Raw genomic sequence first — 22,950 nt, 5'->3', positions numbered from 1 at the left:
TGAAAAAAGCAATTATGGGTTATGGACTCTATCATATAGGATCATTAGTAGGATAATGTATCACTTTATTTGAACTAATATAATATATCTATCTTAATATTTTTGCACTGTGATATTAATATGCTGTGTCTGTTTTCAGTTCAAAGGAGGAGTTTTGTAGTTTAGTTGATGCAAATCAATAACATGGAAAAGAGAATCTCTATGAATGCCCAACTTTTGTGGTAGATAATAACATTACTAGGAACAATATAGTCAAACCAAACTATAAAGATATCATTAAACAACAAATATAATTTATCCAAACATTGTATCAACAAAACAAAACACTATGAAATGATGGATAATAATGACCCATACAGTGAGTAAGATTACGAGATTGTACATGATAACCTTAAAGAAAGAAAAAAGTGCCTCGATCATACATAAGAAACTAATAAAAAAAGGATTTCAGAGAGATCAAGCTTTCAGTAAAAGCGATTCCGTAAAATTGCCACTTTTAGACCATGATACAAATGATTGATCAGACATCCTAAATGCAGTCTCACGAGATCGAACATGACGAAACCAGTATAGGCATTTACCATCTGCAAACCAATATTTTGGATTGAAATCACAAATCAAGGGATCATAAATAGTAAACACGAGATTCCAAGATTCCTTGACACTGTAATCTTTCATTACCCATAACTTAAAAGCCTCCGACTTATAAACAGAAGAAGAATAAACACACAACATTTCATTGAATACTGAAACGCCAAATCTGAAGATGCGCGTCGGACACAATACTTGCTCTGGCAATGGTATTTCTCCATACACTTCATTTGAAATACTAAATGAAACCAAAGAAGCTTTTCTTTCAGTCACAACATCATATTCTCCAACAGCAACAATCCAATGAAACGTCATGTGTACCATTGCCAAAGACGACGTATCTAGCAACAAATTCCAACTGGCAACAGGATGTTTATCAATTTTTCTCCACAGACCATATTTCATATTGAGAATTTCACTAGATGAACTATGATCACGTACGTTAATGTTTGCTTTAAGGATCTTATAATCACCTTTAGTTGATGCATAACCCAATCCCAAACGACATCCGACCTCTAGAAATTCTGGATTTGGAAGTAGTATTGATTCTCTCGTGGAGGGGTTCCATAGCAAAAGTATGGAGCGTCTATCATGAGTACCATCGATAACCTGGATAATAACCAAGCCATCATAACAACAAGGGAGGACGCAACACGATGGTATAAAGCTTGAAGGGTATACTTCACTAATTAGAAATTTTTGGGAATTTTGGTCGTGCTTGGCATGATTGAGATGCTGCATTTCAAAATAAGGTTCGGAGATCAATGCTCTCGAAACTTTTGACAAGCACTTGAATCGAAGAAGAGACTTCACAGGTAACCTTTTGAGGATGTCCATAAGTATTTCGTCTTGAACGTGAGTTGCCATGGGCTATAGAGAAAAGAAAACACAATTAGACTATATTTTTCACAAGTATTCAAATATTAAACAAATTCAACCAAGAGTTTACACAACTTTTGAAGAATCCAAACCGTCAGTTAAGTTGCTCGGACTCTTCAAAAATGTCTGCCAACACGAGTGCAGCAACATTTTTAGAGAGTCGGAGCAACTTAGTCCATCAGCAATATTGAAGAGTCCGCGCAACATAGCCAAGTCCAACCAGCAATTGAAATAACTAAATAGTAAGTTACATGTTTACACCAGTAATTAAAACTCACCTCATCAACATCATCCATGTTTTCTGTATTTCCATTGACGCTTATATGATTGTAAAGATGAACCTTTCTTCTCCATTGAAAAGATTGAACTTCTCAAGATTAAGATTTTGTGTTGCTGCTTTTTCTTCTCCATTGGTAAATTGATTGAAAAGATTAGCCTTTGAAATCAAATTCTTCTGTTGAACAGCTTTGAAAACTTGTCTACTTGCTGCTAATAATTTAACATTCTTCTTCTTCTCTAATGTACTCATCTTCATAATGGAAAGCTTTTTCTTTCTGCCGGGTCGGGTCACTCGTGAATTACCCCTACGTTATTATATAGGGGTGTTTGGCCATGAAAACCAAATATAAATTGGATTTGGAGTTGTAATATATAGCTTATTTTGTTTTAGCTTCAATTTTTCATGTAACATATTTAATTGATATATTTTATATATATTTAATTTAAGATATAGAGTATCTGAATTTATAATTTGTTATATATATATATGTGTGTGTATATATATATATTTCATTTAAATGAAACTTATTTTGTTTTAGCTTTAATTTTTCATGTAACATATTTAAAATAACAAGATCAATTGATATTTTGATACATTTTATATATATTTAATTTAAGATATAGAGTATCTGAATTTTATAATTTGTTGAGGGGAACGTGGACCAAACTACCCTTATAAAGGAAAAGAACAATTATCTACCCTATATTTTCATACTTCCTCTTTCTACACATCAATTTCAAGTAAAAAATATCTCGAAAAATTGTACGACTTATTGAAACAAATATAGATCAAATTACCCCTTATAAAGGAAAAGAACAATTATCTGCCTTATATTTTCATACTCACTATTTCTACATATCAATCTCAAGCAAAAAAATATTTCATAAAATTCTATGACTTATTGAGACGAATAAAGACCAAACTACCCCTTATAAAGGAAAAGAACAATTATATTTGCTCTAGATTTTTATACTTCCTCTTTCTACACATCAATCTCAAGTAAAAAATATCTGGTGAAATTATAGACTTATTGAGGCGAATATACCTCTTATAAACGAAAAGAACAATTATCTGTCCTAAATTTTCATACTCTCTCTTTCTACACATCAATTTCAAGTAAAAAATATCTCGTGAAATTTTATGACTTATTGAGACGAATATATCCCTTGTAAAAGAAAAGAATAATTATCTGCCTTAGATTTTCATACTCCCTCTTTCTACACATCAATTTCAAGTAAAAAATATCTCATAAAATTTTATGACTTATTGAGACGAATATGCCCCTTATAAAAGAAAAGAATAATTGTCTACCTAGATTTTCATACCGCCTCTTTCTACACATCAATATCAAGTAAAAAATATCTCTTGATATTTTATGACTTATTGAGACGAATATACCCTTATAAAGGAAAAGAACAATTGTCTGCCCTACATTTTCATACTTCTCATTCTACACATCAATCTCAAGTAAGAAAATATCTCGTAAAATTTTACGACTTATTGAGACGAATATACCCCTTATAAAAGAAAAGAATAATTATCTGCCCTAGATTTTCACACTCCCTCTTTCTACACATCAATCTCAAATAAAAAAAATATTTCGTGAAATTTTAGGACTTAATGAGACAATATAGACCAAACTACCCCTTATAAAGGAAAAGAACAATTATATTTGCCCTAGGTTTTCATACTCCACTTCTTTTTCCCCAAAACCCTTGTACCACCTCTTCCAAAAATCCCCGAAAGCTTTACTTTTTTCCAGATCTTCAACAATGAAGAAAAGACTGAAAGAATCCAAAACAACAACAATTATCAACAACCCAATAACCCAAAGTTGCAAAGGCACTTCTTTAATAAAGCATTTAGCTTCATCAAAAGCTTCAATAAGGTCAAAAGCCTTTAAACATATTCAAGAATGGCTATTAACACAAAAAGAAATAGCTGATGATGATATGAAGAAGTTATGGAAGGGTATTTTTTACTGTTTATGGCATTCTGATAAGCAACAAGCACAGAGTTTATTGATTACTCGTATTTGTGCTATAGTGAATTTTCTTGATTTGGGTGTTGTTTTTCAGTATTTGACTGGGTTCTTGATTACCCTTCGTCGTGAATGGAATGGTATTGATCATTTAAGATTGGATAAGTTTTATTTTCTTATTAGGATGTTTCTTAGAACTGTTTTTCTGCTGTTGAGGAAGAGGTATGGATGGGATTTGGATGTTGTAGGGAAGGTTAGTGGGGTTTTGGAGGATAAGGGGTTGTTTTCGGGTAAGGATGGGTTGTTGGGACATGGGGTTAGTTATCATATTTCTTCTGTTTTTGTTGATGAGCTAAAAGGGTGTTTTGTTCCGGTTAGAGAGGATGTCGTTGTTTGTTTGTTTACGCCTTTTTTGAGTGTAATGAGGAGGTCTGAGGATAAGGTTATGGTTGGGAAAGTGAAAAGTTGTGTTTTTGAGGAGTTGTTGAAGGCGGGGAGGGGGTTGTTGGAGAGGAGGAGGAAGGGAGGTGTGGAGGGGGAGGGGGATAAGAGCGAGAGCTACGGTGATATGGCGTTAGGGATTATTGCGTTGAAGACAGGTTTTTCAGGGAAGCTTTTTGAGGTTGGTTCGGCGGTGGATTGTGTTCAGGGTAATAGGAAGGTGGTTTTGAAGTTGCACGAGGAGTTCTTGAGGTTGGAGAAGGAGTTTGAAGCGTCGGGGATTGAGTTTAGTCTGCCTGAGATAAATGAGGTTGTTGAGGATGATGAAGAGGTTCCTGAATTAATACCGATTGAGAATAATAGTTTGACTGGTGAAGCGGGTGATTCCGAAGTGGCTAAGGATGATGATGATGAGGCTTTGAGGAAATGCAAGAAGGCGAAGAGAGAAGAGGATGGAGGCGGTAAAAAGGCTAGGAAGAAGGAAAAGAAGGTTTCCAAGATTGACACACTGGTTGAGGAAAATGGGACCAATGAGCTCGAGAGTAGTAAACGAAGGGAGAAGAAGAAGAAGAAGAAGAAGAAGAAGAAAAACGGGCTTTCGGACGAGGAGAACATCTCAACTGGTGAGAAAGAGGAGAATATGATTAGTACTAATGGTGATGGTTCCAATAATGAGCTGGTAATTGAGAACAAAGTGATTTTTAATGAACATATGATTTCAAATCTTCAGATGCAGTTCGAAAAGGTTGCTGCTGAAGTTGCTTCAGACGATGACGAGGATGATGATTCATCTTACACGCCTACAATTCCTATGAGAAAGAAGAGAAAGAGAGGAAACATTGTTGAGGGAAACGAGTCTTGTATCCCTGTCGTAAGTGGTGAAGGGGATGCTGGTACAAAGAGCGCGGAGAAAAGTTCAAAGAAGGTTAGTTTTGCTATGAAGAACAACCTGGTGTGGAAGCCAAACAGTCCAATGCCTCCACAAGACTTACGGCTGCCACCTACGCTTACTCCCCGAGGCAGTGCTTTGAAGAAAGGAGTGCCTCCTGGCCCCATAAGAGAGATGCTTCCCTCCACGAAGAAGATGAAGCAGAAAAAGAAAGTCCGCAAGATACTAAGGACTGTTTCCCCTGCCATGAAGCGACTGAAAAGGGTGAAAGTTATGTCTTCTTAGTAAACTTCGAGTTGACAGGTGCTTGTTCGTTAACTATTTTTCGAAAAAGCTTATTGTGTTATTGGAGATTTTTTAGATCACATCCGGGACTTCACATTTGTTCTGCTTAGGATTTTTGGTAGCCTTTCGTTAGACACTAAAGTTCGTTCCTTTGAAGAAATTTGTTCTAGAAAAGTTGGTCTTTGAATTACTATGTTGTTGTATGACCACCGTGTTAAATGCGCTTATACTTTTCTTTTTACCTCCTTTTATTGATCCTGTGATTGAAAACTGGTATATCTAAGTATCCTTTTAATGATTGGGATGTATCTTTTATGTTTATGCCCCTTTCTGGTGCTGACATGATAAAAGCCTCAACTTTCCTTGAGCCGAGTGTCTATTGGAAACAGCCTCTACCTTTCAAGGAAGTGGTAAGGCAGGGGTGAAGCTACCCTTTGGCTAGGGGGTTTTGAACCCCCTTTGACGGAAAATTATGCTATTTGTATATGTTAAAATTAGTTTTTATGTATATATAGTAGATGTTGAACCTCCTTCGGTTAGTTCATATGGTTACTTCTGAACCCCTTAGTGAAAATCTTGGCTCCGCCACTGGGGTAAGGTCTGTGTACACTCTACCCTCCCAGACCCCACTTATTGTTGTTGTTGTTGTTGAAACAAAGGATATATGACCTCTGTAAGAAGAGGATGACTATAGGGACATTAGAAGAAGCTTTGTAATTTTGGTTGAGTTTGAGCAGGCGATTCTTGGTTTCCTTGAGATGGGAACTTATGTACAGATAAAATTATACAAGGAACTAAGCTGATAATGAGAAAATCAGCTTGCAGTAGTGAATTTGCTAGCTAGATGTAGGAAAGTAGGGTGAGAAATTAAGAAGAAAAATTATGTGTAACGGCATCTATTGGTTAATGATTAAACTCAATTAAGAGTTTTCATTGACAACAATATGGTAATTACTCTTCTAATCGTGAATTTTGTAGAGAGTGATATGTAAGGGAGGAAGATTCTACTCTATGTTGCTTGGACTCTTCAAAACTGTTGACAGATGTGTGTCGTATCTTCCAAAAAAGAGTGTATTTTTGAAGGATGCGACACGGGTGCGGCAACATTTTGGAGAGTCCGAGCAACTTAGATTCTACTCATGATACTCCTGTTTAAACCAATAGAAAAAGAGAGAAGACAGAATAAGCTAGTGAATTGGATATTTATTTGCTAATCTGTATTGAGAACATGTTTCTAATGTTAGATTGAAACATGTTTGTTATTGGAGTTTTTAACTTTGTTGAAGGTTTTGAAATATGGGGACTTGAGATTTTCAAAAAGTAACTAACTTTAATTGTTTTCTTGATTTGTTTTTCATTCAAGAGATTTGGGGATCTTCTAGAGAACTTAAAGTTCCAGTTAAGCTCCAAAACAGTTTGTTTTTTAACTTAATAATAGCTGTTTTTGCAGTTTCTAGAGCTTCATAGAGCGCCACCTGAATCTGTTAGTCTGATCTTTATTTAGTTAATATATGCTTTAATGAAGTGGAGGGACTATCGAAACAACCTTCTACTTTATGTAACTATCTGAAACAAACTCCACTTGTGGGATTACACTCTTGTTATCTTTATTTAGTTATCCCGGTTAATCCAAGATTGAAATTTGACTAATTGATTGATTAAATGGAGGGTGAATGAAGTTTAGTTTTTTTCTGAAAATGTTATATTGTGCTTATGGACGGTCAAGTGCTGTTTAGATGATTTAACAGCAGTACTTAACAAAAATACATAAGCTACATTGAAAAGTCACTATTGGTTCATTGTTCATGTCTTTTCTTGAGTTTCAATCTGGAAGAACATCCCCTCGTGGCTGATATTTATTGCCGAAAATCTTGTTTCTTGTTGAGAGGAGTAATGTTTACTCGGGGTTGTTTGATTGCTAGTAAGAGAGTTATGCAGGTCTTAGAAATATTATGCAGAGATTAGTTTCGTCGGGTTTAGTTATTTCTTCTTTTGTCGTTCTTTTTGTTTGTGATTATTTACATTTGCACTTGCCAAATGGGATGCATGTACGCTTCCTGTCGTTTCGCTCGTTTGTCCACCCAAATGGCCACGAAAATTTAATTGGACCACATTGGGATGATTCCCAACCTCCCTGGCATGCCCTGGTTGATTTTCGACCCACAACACATGCTCGGGCCCCAGGCCCGCCCCCAAAATCGTAGGCTATAGCATACAGATTTGGCCTGAAAATGCTCCGTTCGCGCCGTTTCGCTTGTTTGTCCACCCAAACGGCTACAAAAATTTAAACGATCCACACCAGGATGATTTCCAACCTCCCTGGCACTCCCTGGTCGATTTTCGGTCCACAGCACGCCCGGACCCCGGGCTCGCCCCCGAAATCGTGGGCTATAGCACACCGATTTAGCCCGAAAATTTCCCGTTCGCGCCGTTTCGCCTGTTTGTTCACCCAAATGGCCACAAAAATTTAAACGGTCCACTCTAGGACGATCCCCAACCTCTCTGGCATGCCCCCGAAAATTCCCCATTAGTGCCTTTACGCTTGTTTGTTCACCCAAATAGCTACGAAAATTTAAACGGACCACAGTGGGATGATCCCTAACCTTCCTGGCATGCCTCGATTGATTTTCGGCCCACAGCATGCTCAGACCTTGGGCCCGCCCCTGAATCCATGGTCTCTAGCACACCAATTTAGCCCAAAAATGCCCCGTTCACACTGTTTCGCTTGTTTATCCACCCAAATGGCCACGGAAATTTGAACGGTCAACACAGGGAGATCCCAAACCTTCCTGGCACGCTTCGGTCGATTTTCAGCACATAACACGCCCGCACCCCAGGTTTGCCCTCGAAATCGTGGGCTATAGCACATCGATTTGGCTCGAAAATACCCTGTTCGCTCCGTTTCGCTCGTTTGTCTACCCAGATGGCCACGAAAATTTAAACGGACCATATTGGGACGATCCCAAACTTCCTTGGCACGCCCTGGTCGATTTTTGGTCCACAACACAGTCGAACCCGGGCCTTCCCCCAAAAACGTGGGCGATAGCATACCGATTTGGCTCAAAAATGCCTCGTTTCGTTCGTTTGTCAACCTAAATGGCCACGAAAATTTAAATGGACCACACTGGGACGATCCCCAACCTCCCTGGCATTCCCCGATCAATTTTTGGCCCACAGCACGCCCGAAACACGAGCCTGTCCCTTAAATCGCGTGCTATAGCACACTGATTTAGCTCGAAAATGCCTCGTTTGCCCCATTTTGCTTGTTTTTCCACCCAAATAGCCACGAAAATTTAAACAAATCATAATGGGACGATCATTAACCCCCTGGCACGCCCCGATCAATTTTGGTCCACAGCATGCCCGGACCCCGAGCCCGCCCCCAAAACCATGGGCTATAGCACATCGATTTGGCCCAAAAATGCGTCGTTCGCGCCGTTTCGCTCGTTATTTCACCCAAATAGCCACATAAATTTTAACGACCCACAGTGGGATGATCCCCAAACTCCCTGATACGCGCCGGTTAGTTTTTGGCTTACAGCACGCTCGGTTTTCGGGTTTGCCCCCAAAACCGTGGGCTATTATAGCACACTGATTTGTCCCTAAAATGCCCCGTTCACGCCATTTCGCCCGTTTGTCTACCTAAATGGCCACGAAAATTTAAATGGTCCACAGTGGGACGATCCCCAACCCCTTGGCACGCCCCGATCGATTTTTGACCCACAGCATGCCCAGACCGCGGGCTCGTCCTCGAAATCGTGGGCTATAACACACTGATTTGGCCTAAAAATGCCCTGTTAGTGCCTTTTCGCCTGTTTGTCCACGCAAATGACCACAAAAATTTAAACGGAACACAGTGGGACAATCCCTAACCTCCCTAGCATGCCCCGATTGCTTTTCGGGACATGGCACTCTTGGACACCGGGCTCTCCCCTGAATCCGTGGGCAATAGCACAACGATTTAGCCTAAAAATGCTTAGTTCACAACGTTTCGCTCGTTTGTCCACCCAAATGGCCACGAAAATTTAAATGGTCCACACTGGGACGATCTTCAACCTTCCTGGCATGCCCCAGTTAATTTTTGGCCCATAGCTTCCCCGAACCCCAGGCCCGCCCCCAAAATCGTGGGCTATAGCACACCGATTTGGCCCGAAAATGCCCCGTTCGCGCCGTTTTGCCCGTTTGTCAGCCCAAATGGCCACCAAAATTTAAACGGACCACACTGTGATGATCCCCAACCTCCCCAGCATGCCCCGATTGATTTTAGCCCACAACCCTCGGATTCCGTGCCCGCCCCCAAAACCCTGGGCTATAGCACACCGATTTGGCCTGAAAATGTCTCATTTGCGCCATTTCGCTTGTTTGTTCACCTAAATGGCCACGAAAATTTAAACGGACCACACTGGGATGATTCTTAACCTCCTTAGCTCGCCTCGGTCGATTTTTGGCCCACAGAATGCCCGGACCTCGAGCTCGCCCTCAAAATCGTGGGCTATAGCATATCGATTTGGCCCGAAATTGCCCCGTTCGTGCTGTTTTGCTCATTTGTCCACCCAAATGGACACGAAAATTTAAACGATCCACACAGGGATGATCCCCAACCTCACTGGCATACCTAGGTCAATTTTTCGCCAACAGCACGCCCGGACCCCGAGCCCAAGCCTAAAACTGTAGGCTACAACACACCGATTTGGCTCGAAAATGCCCCGTACATGCCGTTTCTTCCGTTTGTCCACACAAATGGCCAAAAAAATTTAAACAGACCACACTGGGATAATCCTCAACCTCCCTGGCATGCCCAGTCGATTTTTGACCCACAGCCCGCCCCGAGCCCGCCCGCAAAACCATGGGCTATAACATACCGATTTGACCCAAAAATGCCCCGTTCACGCTGTTTCTCCCATTTGTCCACCCAAATGGCCACAAAAATTTAAACGGACCACATTAGGATGATCCCCAACCCCTTGCACGCCCCGATCAATTTTGGCCCACAGCATGCCTGGACACCGAGCCCGCCCCCCAAATCGTGAGCTATTGCAAACCGATTTGGCCCGAAAATGCCCTGTTCGTGCCATTTTGCTCGTTTGTCCATCCAAATGGTCACGAAAATTTAAATTATCTACTCTGGGATGATCCCTAACCTCCCTGGCATGCCCGATTGATTTTCAGCCCACAACACGCTCGGACCCCGGGCCCGCCCTTGAAAACGTAGGCACAACCCACTTATTTGGCTCGAAAATGCTCTGTTCACGCCGTTTCGCCCGTTTGTCCATCCAAATGGCCACGAAAATTTAAAAGGACCATATTGGGACGATCCCCAACCCTCCTGTCACTCCTCGGTCAATTTTCGGTCGACAGCACGCCCGAACCCTGGTCCCGGCCTCAAAATCATGGGCTATAGCACACTGATTTGGCCCAAAAATGCCCCATTCGAGCTGTTTTGCCCGTTTGTCTTCCCAAATGGCCATGAAAATTTAAGCGGACCACACTGGGATGATAACCAACCTCCCTGGCATGCCCCTATTGATTTGTGGCCTACAGCACGCTCGAAATCTGGGCCCGCACCCAAAACCGTAGGCTATAGCACACCGATTTGGCCCAAAAATGCCCCGTTAGCGCCATTTCGCTTGTTTGTCAACTCAAATGACCACGAAAATTTAAACGAACCACACTTGGACGATCCCCAACCTCTCTGGCATGCCCTGATCGATTTTCGGCCCACAGCACACCCAGACCCTAGGCTCGCCCCCGAAACCTTGGGATATAGCAAACTGATTTGGCCCGAAAATGCCTCGCTCGCCCCGTTTCGCCCATTTGTCCACCCAAATGGCCACAAAAATTTATACGGTCCACACTGGGATGATCCCCAAGCTCCCTGGAATGCCCTGGTCGATTTTTGGCCCATAGCACGCCTGGACCCTGGGCCTGCCCCAAAAACCGTGGGCTATAGCACAATTATTTGGCACGAAAATGCACCATTCGCGCCGTTTCTCTCGTTTGTCCACCCAAATTTCCATGAAATTTTAAACAGACCGCGCTGGAATGATCCCTAACCTTCCTGGCACGCCTTGGCCGATTTTAGCCCACAGCACGCCCGTACCTTAGGCCCGCCCCCAAAATTGTGGGTTATAGCACACCGATTTGGCCCAAAAATGCCCTGTTCGCGCTGTTTCGTCCGTTTGTTCCCAAAAATGGCCAAGAAAATTTAAACGGACCACACTGGGACAATCCTCAACCTCCCTGGCATGCCCCGGTCAATTTTTTGCCCACGTCCCGCCGGAACCCCTGGCCCTCCCAAAAATCCGTGGTCCATTGCACATCAATTTTGCCCGTTCATTCACCTAAATAGCCACAAAAATTTAAATGGACAATACTGGCACGATCCCCAACCTCCCTGGCATGCCCCGGTTAATTTTTGGCCCACAACACGCCCGAACCCCAGGATCTCCCCCAAAACCGTGGGTTATAACACATTGATTTTTGCGTCAATTCACCCATTTGTCCATCTAAATGGCCACAAAAATTTAAACAGTCCACACTGGGACGATCCCCAATCTCCCTGGCATGCCCGATCGATTTTTGGCCCACAGCACGCCTGGACCTTGGGCTCTCTCCCAAAATCGTGGGCTATAGCACATCGATTTGCCTAAAAAATGCCCCATCCGCGCTATTTAGCCCGTTTTTCCACCCAAATGGCCACGAAAATTTAAACGGACCACACTGGGACGATCCCCAACATTCTAGCACGTCCACGTCGATTTTGTCCAAAATGCCCCGTTCACACCGTTTCACCTGTTTGTCAACCCAATTACCACGAAAATTTAAAAAGATCACACTGGGATGAACCCCAACCTCCCTGGCATGCCCCGATTTGGACCAAAAATGCCCTGTTTGCGCCATTTCGCCCTTTTGAAAACACATATGGCCACAAAAATTTAAAAGAACTACACTGGAACGATCCCCAACCTCCTTGGCATGCCCTGGTCAATTTTCGGCCCACAGCACGCCCGGTCCCCTGGCCCGCCCCCAAAACTATGGTCTATAGCACACCGATTTGGATCGAAAATACCCCGTGCATGCCGTTTCGCTCGTTAGACCACCCAAATGGTCATGAAAATTTAAATGGACCACACCGGGACAATTCCTTACCTCCTTGGCATGCCCCGATCATTTTTTGGTCAACAGCACGCCCGGACCCGGGGCCCTCCCCCGAAATCATGGACTATAGCAGACTAATTTTTCTTGAAAATGCTTCATTTTCGCCCGTTTGTCCATCCAATTGGCCACAAAAATTTAAACGGACCACGCTGGGATGATCCCCAACCTCCCTGGCATGCCCCGATCGATTTTTGGCCTTCAGTATGCCTAGCCTCCAGGCTCGCCCCCGAAACAGAGTGCGATAGCACATCGATTTGGCCCAAAAATGCCCCGTTCGCGCCATTTCGCCCGTTTGTCCACTCAAATGGCCACAAAAATTTAAACGGACCACACTGAGACGATCCACTAAAAACCTTGGCACACCTTGGTTGATTTTCTGCCCACAGCATGCCGGACCCCGAGTCCGTCCCCAACATCGTGGGATATAGCACACCAATTTGGCCCTAAAATGCCCCGTTTCGCCCGTTTGTCCTCCCAAATGGCCACGAAAATTTAAACAGACCATACTGTGATGATTCTCAACCTCCCTGGAACAGCTCGATCAATTTTTGGCCCACAGTATGCCCGAACCCTGACCCCGCCCCAAAACTGTGGGCTATAGCACAACGATTTGGCCTGAAAATGCCCTGTTCGTGCCTTTTCGCCCGTTTGTCTCTTGAAATAGCCACAAAAATTTAAACGGACCACACTGGAATGATTCCCTACCTCTCTGGAACGCCCTGGTCGATTTTTGGCCCACAGCACGCCCGGAACGTGGGAATGCCTCCGAAACCGTGGGCTATAGAACACTACTTTGGCTATAAAATGCCCCGTTTGCGCCGTTTCGCCCATTTGTCTACCCAAGTGGCCACAAAAATTTAAGCGGTCCACACTGAGACTATCCCCAATCTCCCTGGCACGACCCGATCGATTTTTTAACCCACAGCACCCCCGAACTTCGGGCCCACCCTCGAAATCGAGGGCTATTGCTCATTGATTTGACCCAAAAATGCCCCGTTCGCTCCATTTTGCCCGTTTGTCCACCCAAATGACCACAAAAATTTAAGCGGACAACACTGGGACGTTCCTGAACCTCCCTGGCATGCCCCGATGAATTTTTATCCTACAGCACGACCGGTCCCCGAGCCAGCCCCCAAAACTGTGGGCTATAGCACACCAATTCTGCCCGAAAATGACCCTGTTCGCGTCATTTCGCTCGTTTGTCTAGCAAAATATCCACAAAAATTTAAACCGTCCACACTGGGATGATCCCTAACCTCCCTAGCATGCCAAGGTCAATTTTTGGCCCACAGTAAGCCCGGGGCCTGGGTCCGCCCCCTAAACCTTGGTCTCTAGCACACCAATTTGGCCCAAAAATGCCCCGTTCAAGCCGTTTCACTCGTTTGTCTACCCAAATGGCCATGGAAATTTAAACGAACCACACTGAGACAATCCCCAACTTCCCTGGAGTGCCCCGATTGATTTTTGGTGCACAGCACGCCCGGACCCTAGGCCTGCCCTCGAAATCGTGGGCTATAGCACAATGATTTAGCCCGAAAATGCCCCGTTCACGCCGTTTCGCCCGTTTGTCCACCCAAATGGCCACAAAAATTTCAACGAACCATACTGGAATGATCCCTAACCTCCCTGGCATGCCCCGATCAATTTTTGGTGTACAGTACGTCTAAACCAGGGCTCGCCCCTGAAATCGCTATCCATATCACATTGATTTGGCTAAAAAATGCCCCGTTCAGATTGTTTTGCTTGTTTGTCCTCCCAAATAGCCACAAAAATTTTAACGGACCACACTGGGATGATCCCTAACTTCCCTGGCATGCCCCGCTCGATTTTCGTCCAACAGCATGCCCGGACCCTAGGCCTGTCCTCGAAACCATGGGCTAAAACACCGATTTGGCCCGAAAATGCCGCGTTCGTGCCGTTTTGCCCATTTGTTCAGCCAAATGGCCACGAAACTTCAAACAGACCACAATGGGACGATCCTCAACCTCCCTGGTACACCTCGGTCAATTTTTGCCCTAGATCATGCCAGGACCCTGGCCCATCCCCAAAACCGTGATCTATAGCACACCAATTTGGTCCAATAATGTCCCATTCGCGCCGTTTCACTCGTTTGTCCATCTAAATAGCCACAAAAATTTAAACGGACCACTCTGGGAAAATCCCCAACCTCTCTTGCATGCCCCGGTCAATTTTTGGCCCACAGCATGCCCGGTCCTCTAGCCCATGCCCAAAACCCTGAGCTATAGCACACCGATTTGGCCCAAAAATGGCCCGTTCGCTATATTTCACCCATTTGTCCACCCAAATAGCCATAAAAATTTAAATGGACCTCACTGGGAAGATCCCCAGCTCCCTGGTATGCCCTGATCGATTTTTGACGAACAGCACACCCAAACCCCGGGCCCACCCTAAAAATCGTGGGTTGTAACACACTTATTTGGCTCGAAAATGCCCCATAAATATCATTTCCCGCGTTTGTCCACCCAAATGGCCACAAAAATTTAAACGGACCACATTGGGATGATCCCCAACCTCCCTGGAACAAATCGATCGATTTTCGGCCCACAGCACGCCCGGACCCTAGGCTCGCCCCCAAAACTGTGGGCCATAGCACAAAAATTTGCCCCAAAAATATCCCGTTCACGCTGTTTTGCCCGTTTGTCCACCCAAATAGCCACGAAAGTTTAAAAGGACCACACTTAGAGGATCCCCATTCTCCCTGGCACACCCCCATTGAGTTTTGGCCCAAAACACTCTCGAACCCTGGGCCCGCCCCATAAACCGTGGATTATAGCATACCTATTTGGCTCAAAAATTCCAAATCTTCCTGGCATGATCCCTAACCTCCCTGGAACACCCCGCTTAATTTTTGTCCAACAGCATGCCCAGACCCTAGGCCTGCCCTCGAAAACGTGGGCTAAAGCACACCGATTTGGCCCGAAAATGCCTCGTTCGTGTCGTTTTGCCCGTTTGTCCAGCCAAATGGCCACAAAAATTTAAACGGACCACATTGGGATGATCCCCAGCCTTCCTAGCATGCCTCGGTCAATTTTTGGCCCGTGGCACACCCGGACCCTGCGCACGCCCCCAAAACCATGGGTTATAGCACCTCGATTTGGCCCAAAAGTTCCCCATTAGTGCCGTTTCGCCTGTTTACCCATCCAAATGGCCACAAAAATTTAAACGGATCACACTAGGATGATCCCTAACCTCCCTGGCACATCCCCGTCAATTTTTGGCCCACGACACCCAGACCTCGGGCCCACTCCCAAAACGTGGGCTATAGCACACCGAGTTAGCTCAAAAATGCCCCATTCATGCCATAAATGACCACAAAAATTTAAACGGACCACACTGGGACGATCCCCAACCTCCCTGGCATGCCTTCATCGATTTTCAGCCCATAACACGCCCAGACCCCGGGCCCACCCCCAAAACTGTAGGCTATAACACACCGATATGGCCTGAAAATGCCCCGTTCGCGCCTTTTCGCCCGTTTGTCCACCAAAATGGCCACAAAAATTTAAACAGACCACATTAGAAAATCCCCAACCTCTTTGGCATACTCCCGTCGATTTTTGGCCCACAGTACGGCTGGTCCCAGGGCCCGCCCCCAAAACCGTGGGCTATAACACACTGGTTTGGCCCCAAAATGCACCGTTCACCCTATTTCGCCCGTTTGTCCACCCAAATGGCTATTAAAATTTAAACGGACCACACTCGGACGATCCCCAACCTCCCTGGTATGCCCCCATTGATTTTGGCCCATAGTACTCCCGGACCCCGGACCCGCCCCCAAACCGTGGGCTATAGAACAACAATTTGGCCCGAAAATGCCCCGTTCACCCTATTTCGCCCGTTTTTCCACCCAAATAGCAACGAAAATTTAAACAAACCACACTGGGATGATCCCGAAACTCCCTGGCACGCCTCTGTTAATTTTTGGCCCATAGAACGCCTGAACCCTGGGTCCGACCCCAACACTGTGGGCTATAGCACACCGATTTGGCTAAAAAATGCCTCGTTCACGTCGTTTTGCCTGTTTGTCCACCCTAAGGGCAACAAAAATTTAAACGAACCACACTGGGATGATCCTCAACCTCCCTGGCACACCCCGATCGATTTTTGGAGTACAGCACTCCCGGACCCTAGGCCCACCTCCGAAACCGTAGACTATAGCACATCGATTTGCCCCGAAAATGCCCCATTCACGCTGTTTCGTCCGTTTATCCCCCTAAATGGATACTAAAATTTAAACGGACCACACTGGGATGATCCACAACCTCCCTGGGACGTCTCCATCGATTTTTGGCCCACAGCACGCCTAGACCCTAGGATCGCCCCCAAAACCGAGGGCTATAGCACACCGATTTGGCTCGAAAAGCTCTCTTTCATGCCGTTTCTCCCGTTTCTCAACCCAAATGGCCACGAAAATTTAAACGAACCACACTGGAATGATCCCCAACTACCCTGGCACGCCCCCATCGATTTTCGTCCCACAGCACGCTCGAACCCAAGGCCCACCCAAAAAACCGTGGGTTATAGCATACTGATTTGGCCCGAAAATGCCCCGTTTGCGTCGTTTCGCCCGTTTGTCCATCCAAATGGCCACGAAAATTTAAACGGACCACACTGGGATGATCCCCAAAATCCCTGGCATGCCTCCGACGATTTTCAGCCTACATCACGCCCGGACCCTCCTCTCGCCCCCAAAATCGTGGGCGATAGCACACCAATTTGGTTCGAAAATTCCCCGTTACTGTTTCACCCATTTGTCCATCCAAATAGCCACAAAAATTTAAACGGACCACGCTGGGAGGATCCTCAACCCCCCTAGCATGCCCCTGTCGATTTTTGGCCCACAGCACACCCGGACTCCAGGCACACCTCCGAAATCGTGGGCTATAGCACATCGATTTGGCCCCAAAATGCCCCATTTGCGTCATTTTTCCTGTTTGTCCACCCAAATGGCCACGAAAATTTAAACTGGCCACACTGGGACGATCCCCAACTTCCCTTCCATGCCCCTGTCGATTTTTGACCCACAGCACACTTGAACCTCGGGCCCGCCTCCGAAACCATGGGCTATAGCACACCGATTTCCCCCAAAAATGCCCTATTTGTGCTGTTTCGCCATTTCCCCAACCTTCCTGGCATGCCCCTATTAATTTTCGACCAACAACACGCTCGAACCCCAGGCCCGCCCCCGAAAATGCCCCGTTCACGCCGTTTCGCCCGTTTGTACACCCAAATGGCCACGAAACTTTAAAATAACCGCATTGGGATGATCCCCAAGCTCCCTGGCATGCCCCGATCGATTTTTGTCCCACAGTACGCCCGAACCCCGGGCCTGCCCCTGAAACCGTGGGCTATAGCACATCAATTTGGCCCAAAAATGCTCTGTTCGTGCTGTTTTGCCCGTTTGTGCACCCAAATGGCCACAAAAATTTAAACGGATCGCATTGGGACAATCCCCAACCTCCCTGTCACGTACCGGTCAATTTCTAGAGCACAGTATGCCCGAACCCTTCGCCCGCTCCTAAAACTGTGGGCCTAAACCGTGGGCCTGAACAGCACACCCCGACCCCGAGCTCGCCCCCAAACCGTAGGCTATAGCACGTTGATTTAGCCCAAAAATGCCCCATTCGCGCTGTTTTTCCTATTTGTCCACCCAAATGGGCACGAAAATTTAAACAGACCACTTTGGAATGATCCCCAACTTCCCTGGCATGCCCCCATCAATTTTTGGCCTACAGCACACCGATTTGGCCCAAAAATGCTCTGTTCGTGCTATTTTTCCCGTTTGTCCACCCAACAGATTACACTGGGATGATCCACAACCCCCCTGGCACGCCTCCATCGATTTTTGGCCCACAGCATTCTCGGACCCCAAGCCCGCCCCCAAAACTGTGGGCTATATCACACCGATTTGGTCAGAAAATATGTCATCCACATCGTTTCGCCCGTTTGTCCACCAAAATGGCAACAAAAATTTAAACCGACCACACTAGGATGATCCCCAACTTTCCTGGAATGCCCTCGTCAATTTTCGGCCCACAAAATGTCCGAGCCCCAGGACTTCCCCCGAAATTGTGGGTTATAGCACACAAATTTTGCCCAAAAATGCCCAGTTCGCGCCGTTTTGCCCGTTTGTCCATCCAAATGGCTATGAAAATTTAAACGGACCACATTGGGACAATCCTCAACCTTTCTGGCACCCCCCTCAATTTTTGGCCCACATTACACCCAGACCTTTGGCCCGCCCGTGAAACCGTGGGCTATAGAACACCGATTTGACCAGAATATTCCCCATTCGCGCCATTTCACCCATTTATCCACCCAAATGACCACCAAAATTTTAATGGACCACACTTGGACGATCCCCAACCTCCCTGGCATGCCCCATCGATATTTAGCCCACAGCACGCTTGGACCCCGGGCTTACCCCCAAAACCGTGGCCTATACACACCGATTTGGCCCAAAAATGTCTTGTTCACGCCGTTTCGCTTGTATATCCACCCAAACAGCCACAAAAATTTAAACGGACCGCACTGGGATGATCCCCAACCTCTCTGGCATGACCCCATCGATTTTTGGCCTATATCACGCTTGGACCCTAGGCCCGCCCCCGAATACGTGGGCTATAGCACACCGATTTGGTCCGAAAATGCCCCGTTTGTGTCGTTTCGCCCGTTTGTCCACCCAAATGGTCACAAAAATTTAAAGGGACTATACTAGGATGATCCCTAACCTCCCTGGCACGCCCCCGTCGATTTTTGTTCCACAGAACTCCCGGACCCTAGGTCCGCCACTGAAACCATGGGCAATAGCACACCGATTTGGCTTAAAAATGCCTCGTTCACGCTGTTTCGCCTGTTTGTCCACCTAAATGGACACTAAAATTTAAACGAACCACATTGGGATGATCCACAACCTCCCTGGCATGCCCCCATCAATTTTCAGCCCACAACATGCTCGAACTCCAAGCTCGCCCCTAAAATCATGGGCTATAGCACAACGATTTGGCCTAAAAATGCCCCGTTCGCGCTATTTTTCCCGTTTGTCCATCCAAATGGCCATGAAAATTTAAACGGACCACACTGAGACGATCCCCAACCTCCCTGGAATGCCCTCATTGATTTTTGGCCCACAGCACGCCCAAACGCCCGTCCACAAATCCGTGGGCTATAGCACACTGATTTAGCTTAAATATACGTCGTTCGCACCGTTTCCCATTTGTCCACCCAAATGGCCACCAAAATTTAAACTGACCAGGGACGATCCCCAACCTCCCTGGCATGCCCCCGCCGATTTTTTTGCGTACAGCACGCCCAAAACCCAGATACGCCCCCGAAATCGTGGGCTACAGCACACCGATTTGGCCCAAAAATGCTCCGTTTGCATCGTTTCGTCCGTTTATCCACCCAAATGGCCACAAAAATTTACACGGACCATACTGGGATGATCCTCAACCTCCCTGGAATACCCCGGTCAATTTTTGGACCACAGCACGCCCGGACCGCAACCCCACCCCCGGAACGGTGGGCTTTAGCACACCGATTTGGCCTGAAAATGCCCCGTTCTCGCCTTTTCGCCCGTTTATCCACCAAAATGGACACGAAAATTTAAATGGACCACACTGGGATGATCCCCAACCTATCTTGTACGCCCAGGTTGATTTTTGGGCCATAACACGCCCGGAACGTGGGCGCACCCCCAAAACCGTGGGCTATAGAACACTAATTTGGCTCGAAAATGCCCCATTCACGTCGTTTCGCCCATTTGTCTACCCAAATGGCCATGAAAATTCAAGCGGTCCACTCTGGGACTATCCTCAATTTCCCTGGCATGCTCCGATCGATTTTTGACCCACAACACGTCCGAACCTCGAGCCCACCCTCAAAACCGAGGGCTGTTGCACATCAATTTAACCCAAAAATGCCTCGTTTGCTCCGTTTTGCCCTTTTGTCCACCCAAATAGCCAGAAAAATTTAAGTGGACCACACTAGGACAATCCTGAACCTCCCTGGCACGCCCTGGTCAATTTTTGTCCCATAGCACGACCACACCCCAAGCTAACCCCCGAAACTATGGGCTATAGCATATCGATTTGGCCCAAAAATGACCCTGTTCGCGTTATTTTGCTTGTTTGTCCAGCCAAATATTCACGAATATTTACACCATCCATATTGGGATGATCCCCAACCTCCCTGGCATGCCCAGGTTGATTTTTGGCCCACAGCAAGCCCGAGCCCCGGCCTTACCCCCAAAACCGTGGTCTCTAGCACACCGATTTAGCCCAAGAATGCCCCGTTCACGTCGTTTCGCCCATTTGTCTACCCAAATGGCCACCAAAAGTTAAACGAACAATACTGGGACAATCCCCAACTTCCCTGGCATGCCCTGGTTGATTTTCGGTGCACAACACGCCCGGACCTTAGGCCTGCCCTCGAAACCGTGGGCTATAGCACGATGATTTAGCCCGAAAATACCCTGTTTGTGGCGTTTCGCCCGTTTATCCACCCAAATGGCCACAAAAATTTAAACGAACCACACTGGAATGATCCCCAACCTCCCTGGCATGCCTTGATCAATTTTTAGCTCACAATACATTAAGACCCGGGCCCTTCCCCAAAACCGCTATCCATATCACATCAATTTGGCTAAAAAATACCCCATTCGGATTGTGTTACTCGTTTGTCCACCCAAATGGCCATAACTGTAGGCTATAGCACACCGATTTGGCCCGAAAATGCCCTGTTCGCACCATTTTAATCGTTTGTCCACCCAAATGGCCACGATAAATTAAACGGACCACGCTGGGACGATCTACAACCTTCTTGGCACGCCCCCGCCAATTTTTGGCCAACACCACGGCCAAACCCTGGGGCCACCCCTGAAACTGTAGACTATAACACAACGATTTGGCCCGAAAATGCCACATTCCCGCTGTTTTGCCCGCTTGTCCACCCAAATGGCCACGATAAATTAAATGGACCACACTGGGATGATCCCCAATATCCCTGGCATGTCCCCGCCAATTTTTGGCCCAAACCACGCACGAACCTCGGGACCACCCCCAAAACCGTAGGCTAGCACACCGATTTGGCCCAAAAATGCTCAGTTCATGCCGTTTTGCCTTTTTGTCAACCCAAATGGCCACGATAAATTAAACGGACCTCACTGGGATGATCCCCAACCTCCCTGGCACACCCCCTCCGATTTTGAGCCCACACCACGCCCGGACCCCGGGACCACCCCCAATACCGTGGGCTATAAGACACTGATTTGGCCCAAAAATAATCCGTTCGTGCCGTTTCACCCATTTGTCCACCCAAATAGCAACGATAAATTAAACGAACCAAACTTGGACGATCCCCAACCTCCCTGGAATGCCCTTGTCGATTTTCGATCTATACCACGCCCGAACCCCAGGACCACCAGTGAAACTGTGGGCTATGGCACACTGATTTGGCCCAAAAATGCCCCGTTCGTGCCATTTCGCCCGTTTGTCCACCCAAATGGCCATGATAAATTAAACGGACCACACTGGGGCGATCCCAAACCTCTTTGGCATGCCCCCACCAATTTTCGGCCCACACCACGCCCGGACCCGGTGACCACCCCCAAAACCGTGGGCTATAGCACACCGATTTTTCCCAAAAACACCCCGTTCATCCCGTTTCGCCCGTATGTCCACCCAAATAGCCACAATAAATTAGACGGACCACACTGGGACGATCCCAAACCACTTTGGCATGCCCCCACCAATTTTCGGCCCACACCACGCCCGGACCCCGTGACCACCCCCAAAACTGTGGGCTATAGCACACCGATTTTTCCCAAAAACACCCCGTTCATGCCGTTTCTCCCGTTTGTCCACCCAAATGGCCACGATAAATTAGACGGACCACACTGGGATGATCCCTAACCTCCCTGGCATGCCCCCGCCAAGTTTTGGCCCACACCACGCCCGGACCCCGAGACCACCCCAGAAATTGTGGGCTATAGCACACCGATTTGGCCTGAAAATGACCCGTTTTTGACGTTTCACCCGTTTGCCCAACCTTCCTGGCACGCCCTCGCCGATTTTTGGTCCACACCACGCTCGGACCTCGGAACCACCCCTGAAACCCTGGGCTATTGCACACCGATTTGGCTGGAAAATGCCCCGTTCACACCGTTTAACACGTTTGTCCACCCAAATGGCCAGGATAAATTAAACGGACCACACTGGGACGATTCCCAACCTCCCTGGCATGCCCCCACCAATTTTCAGCCCACACCACACCCGAACCCCAGGACCACACTCGAAACTGAGGGCTAAGCACACCGATTTAGCTCGAAAATGCTCCGTTCGCACTGTTTTACCCGTTTGTCCACCCAAATGGCCATGATAAATTAAAAAAACCACACTGGGATGATCCCCAACCTCTCTGGCACGC

General features: G+C 46.4%; 2 protein-coding genes across 2 annotated transcripts; one reads left to right on the top strand and one right to left on the bottom strand.

Moving 5' to 3' along the window:
- Positions 1-255: 255 nt before the first annotated feature.
- Positions 256-2,079, bottom strand: LOC107849741 (F-box/kelch-repeat protein At3g23880). Its single transcript, XM_016694303.2, has 2 exons — positions 1,749-2,079; positions 256-1,461 (listed from the first exon to the last, which is right to left on the bottom strand). The coding sequence occupies exons 1-2, from the start codon at positions 1,764-1,766 to the stop codon at positions 457-459; spliced, it is 1,023 nt and encodes a 340-aa protein (XP_016549789.2). The 5' UTR covers positions 1,767-2,079; the 3' UTR covers positions 256-456.
- Positions 2,080-3,420: 1,341 nt separating this feature from the next.
- Positions 3,421-5,587, top strand: LOC107850910 (ribosomal RNA processing protein 1 homolog). The gene has a single exon (XM_016695726.2). It carries the CDS (start codon positions 3,523-3,525, stop codon positions 5,344-5,346), a length of 1,824 nt encoding a protein of 607 aa, XP_016551212.2. The 5' UTR covers positions 3,421-3,522; the 3' UTR covers positions 5,347-5,587.
- Positions 5,588-22,950: the final 17,363 nt, after the last annotated feature.

This window comes from Capsicum annuum, chromosome 12 (assembly GCF_002878395.1).
Source record: "Capsicum annuum cultivar UCD-10X-F1 chromosome 12, UCD10Xv1.1, whole genome shotgun sequence".
Lineage (NCBI taxonomy): Eukaryota > Viridiplantae > Streptophyta > Magnoliopsida > Solanales > Solanaceae > Capsicum > Capsicum annuum.
The sequence above is the reverse complement of the archived record's forward strand: the minus strand, read 5'-3'. Positions and strand labels throughout refer to the sequence as shown.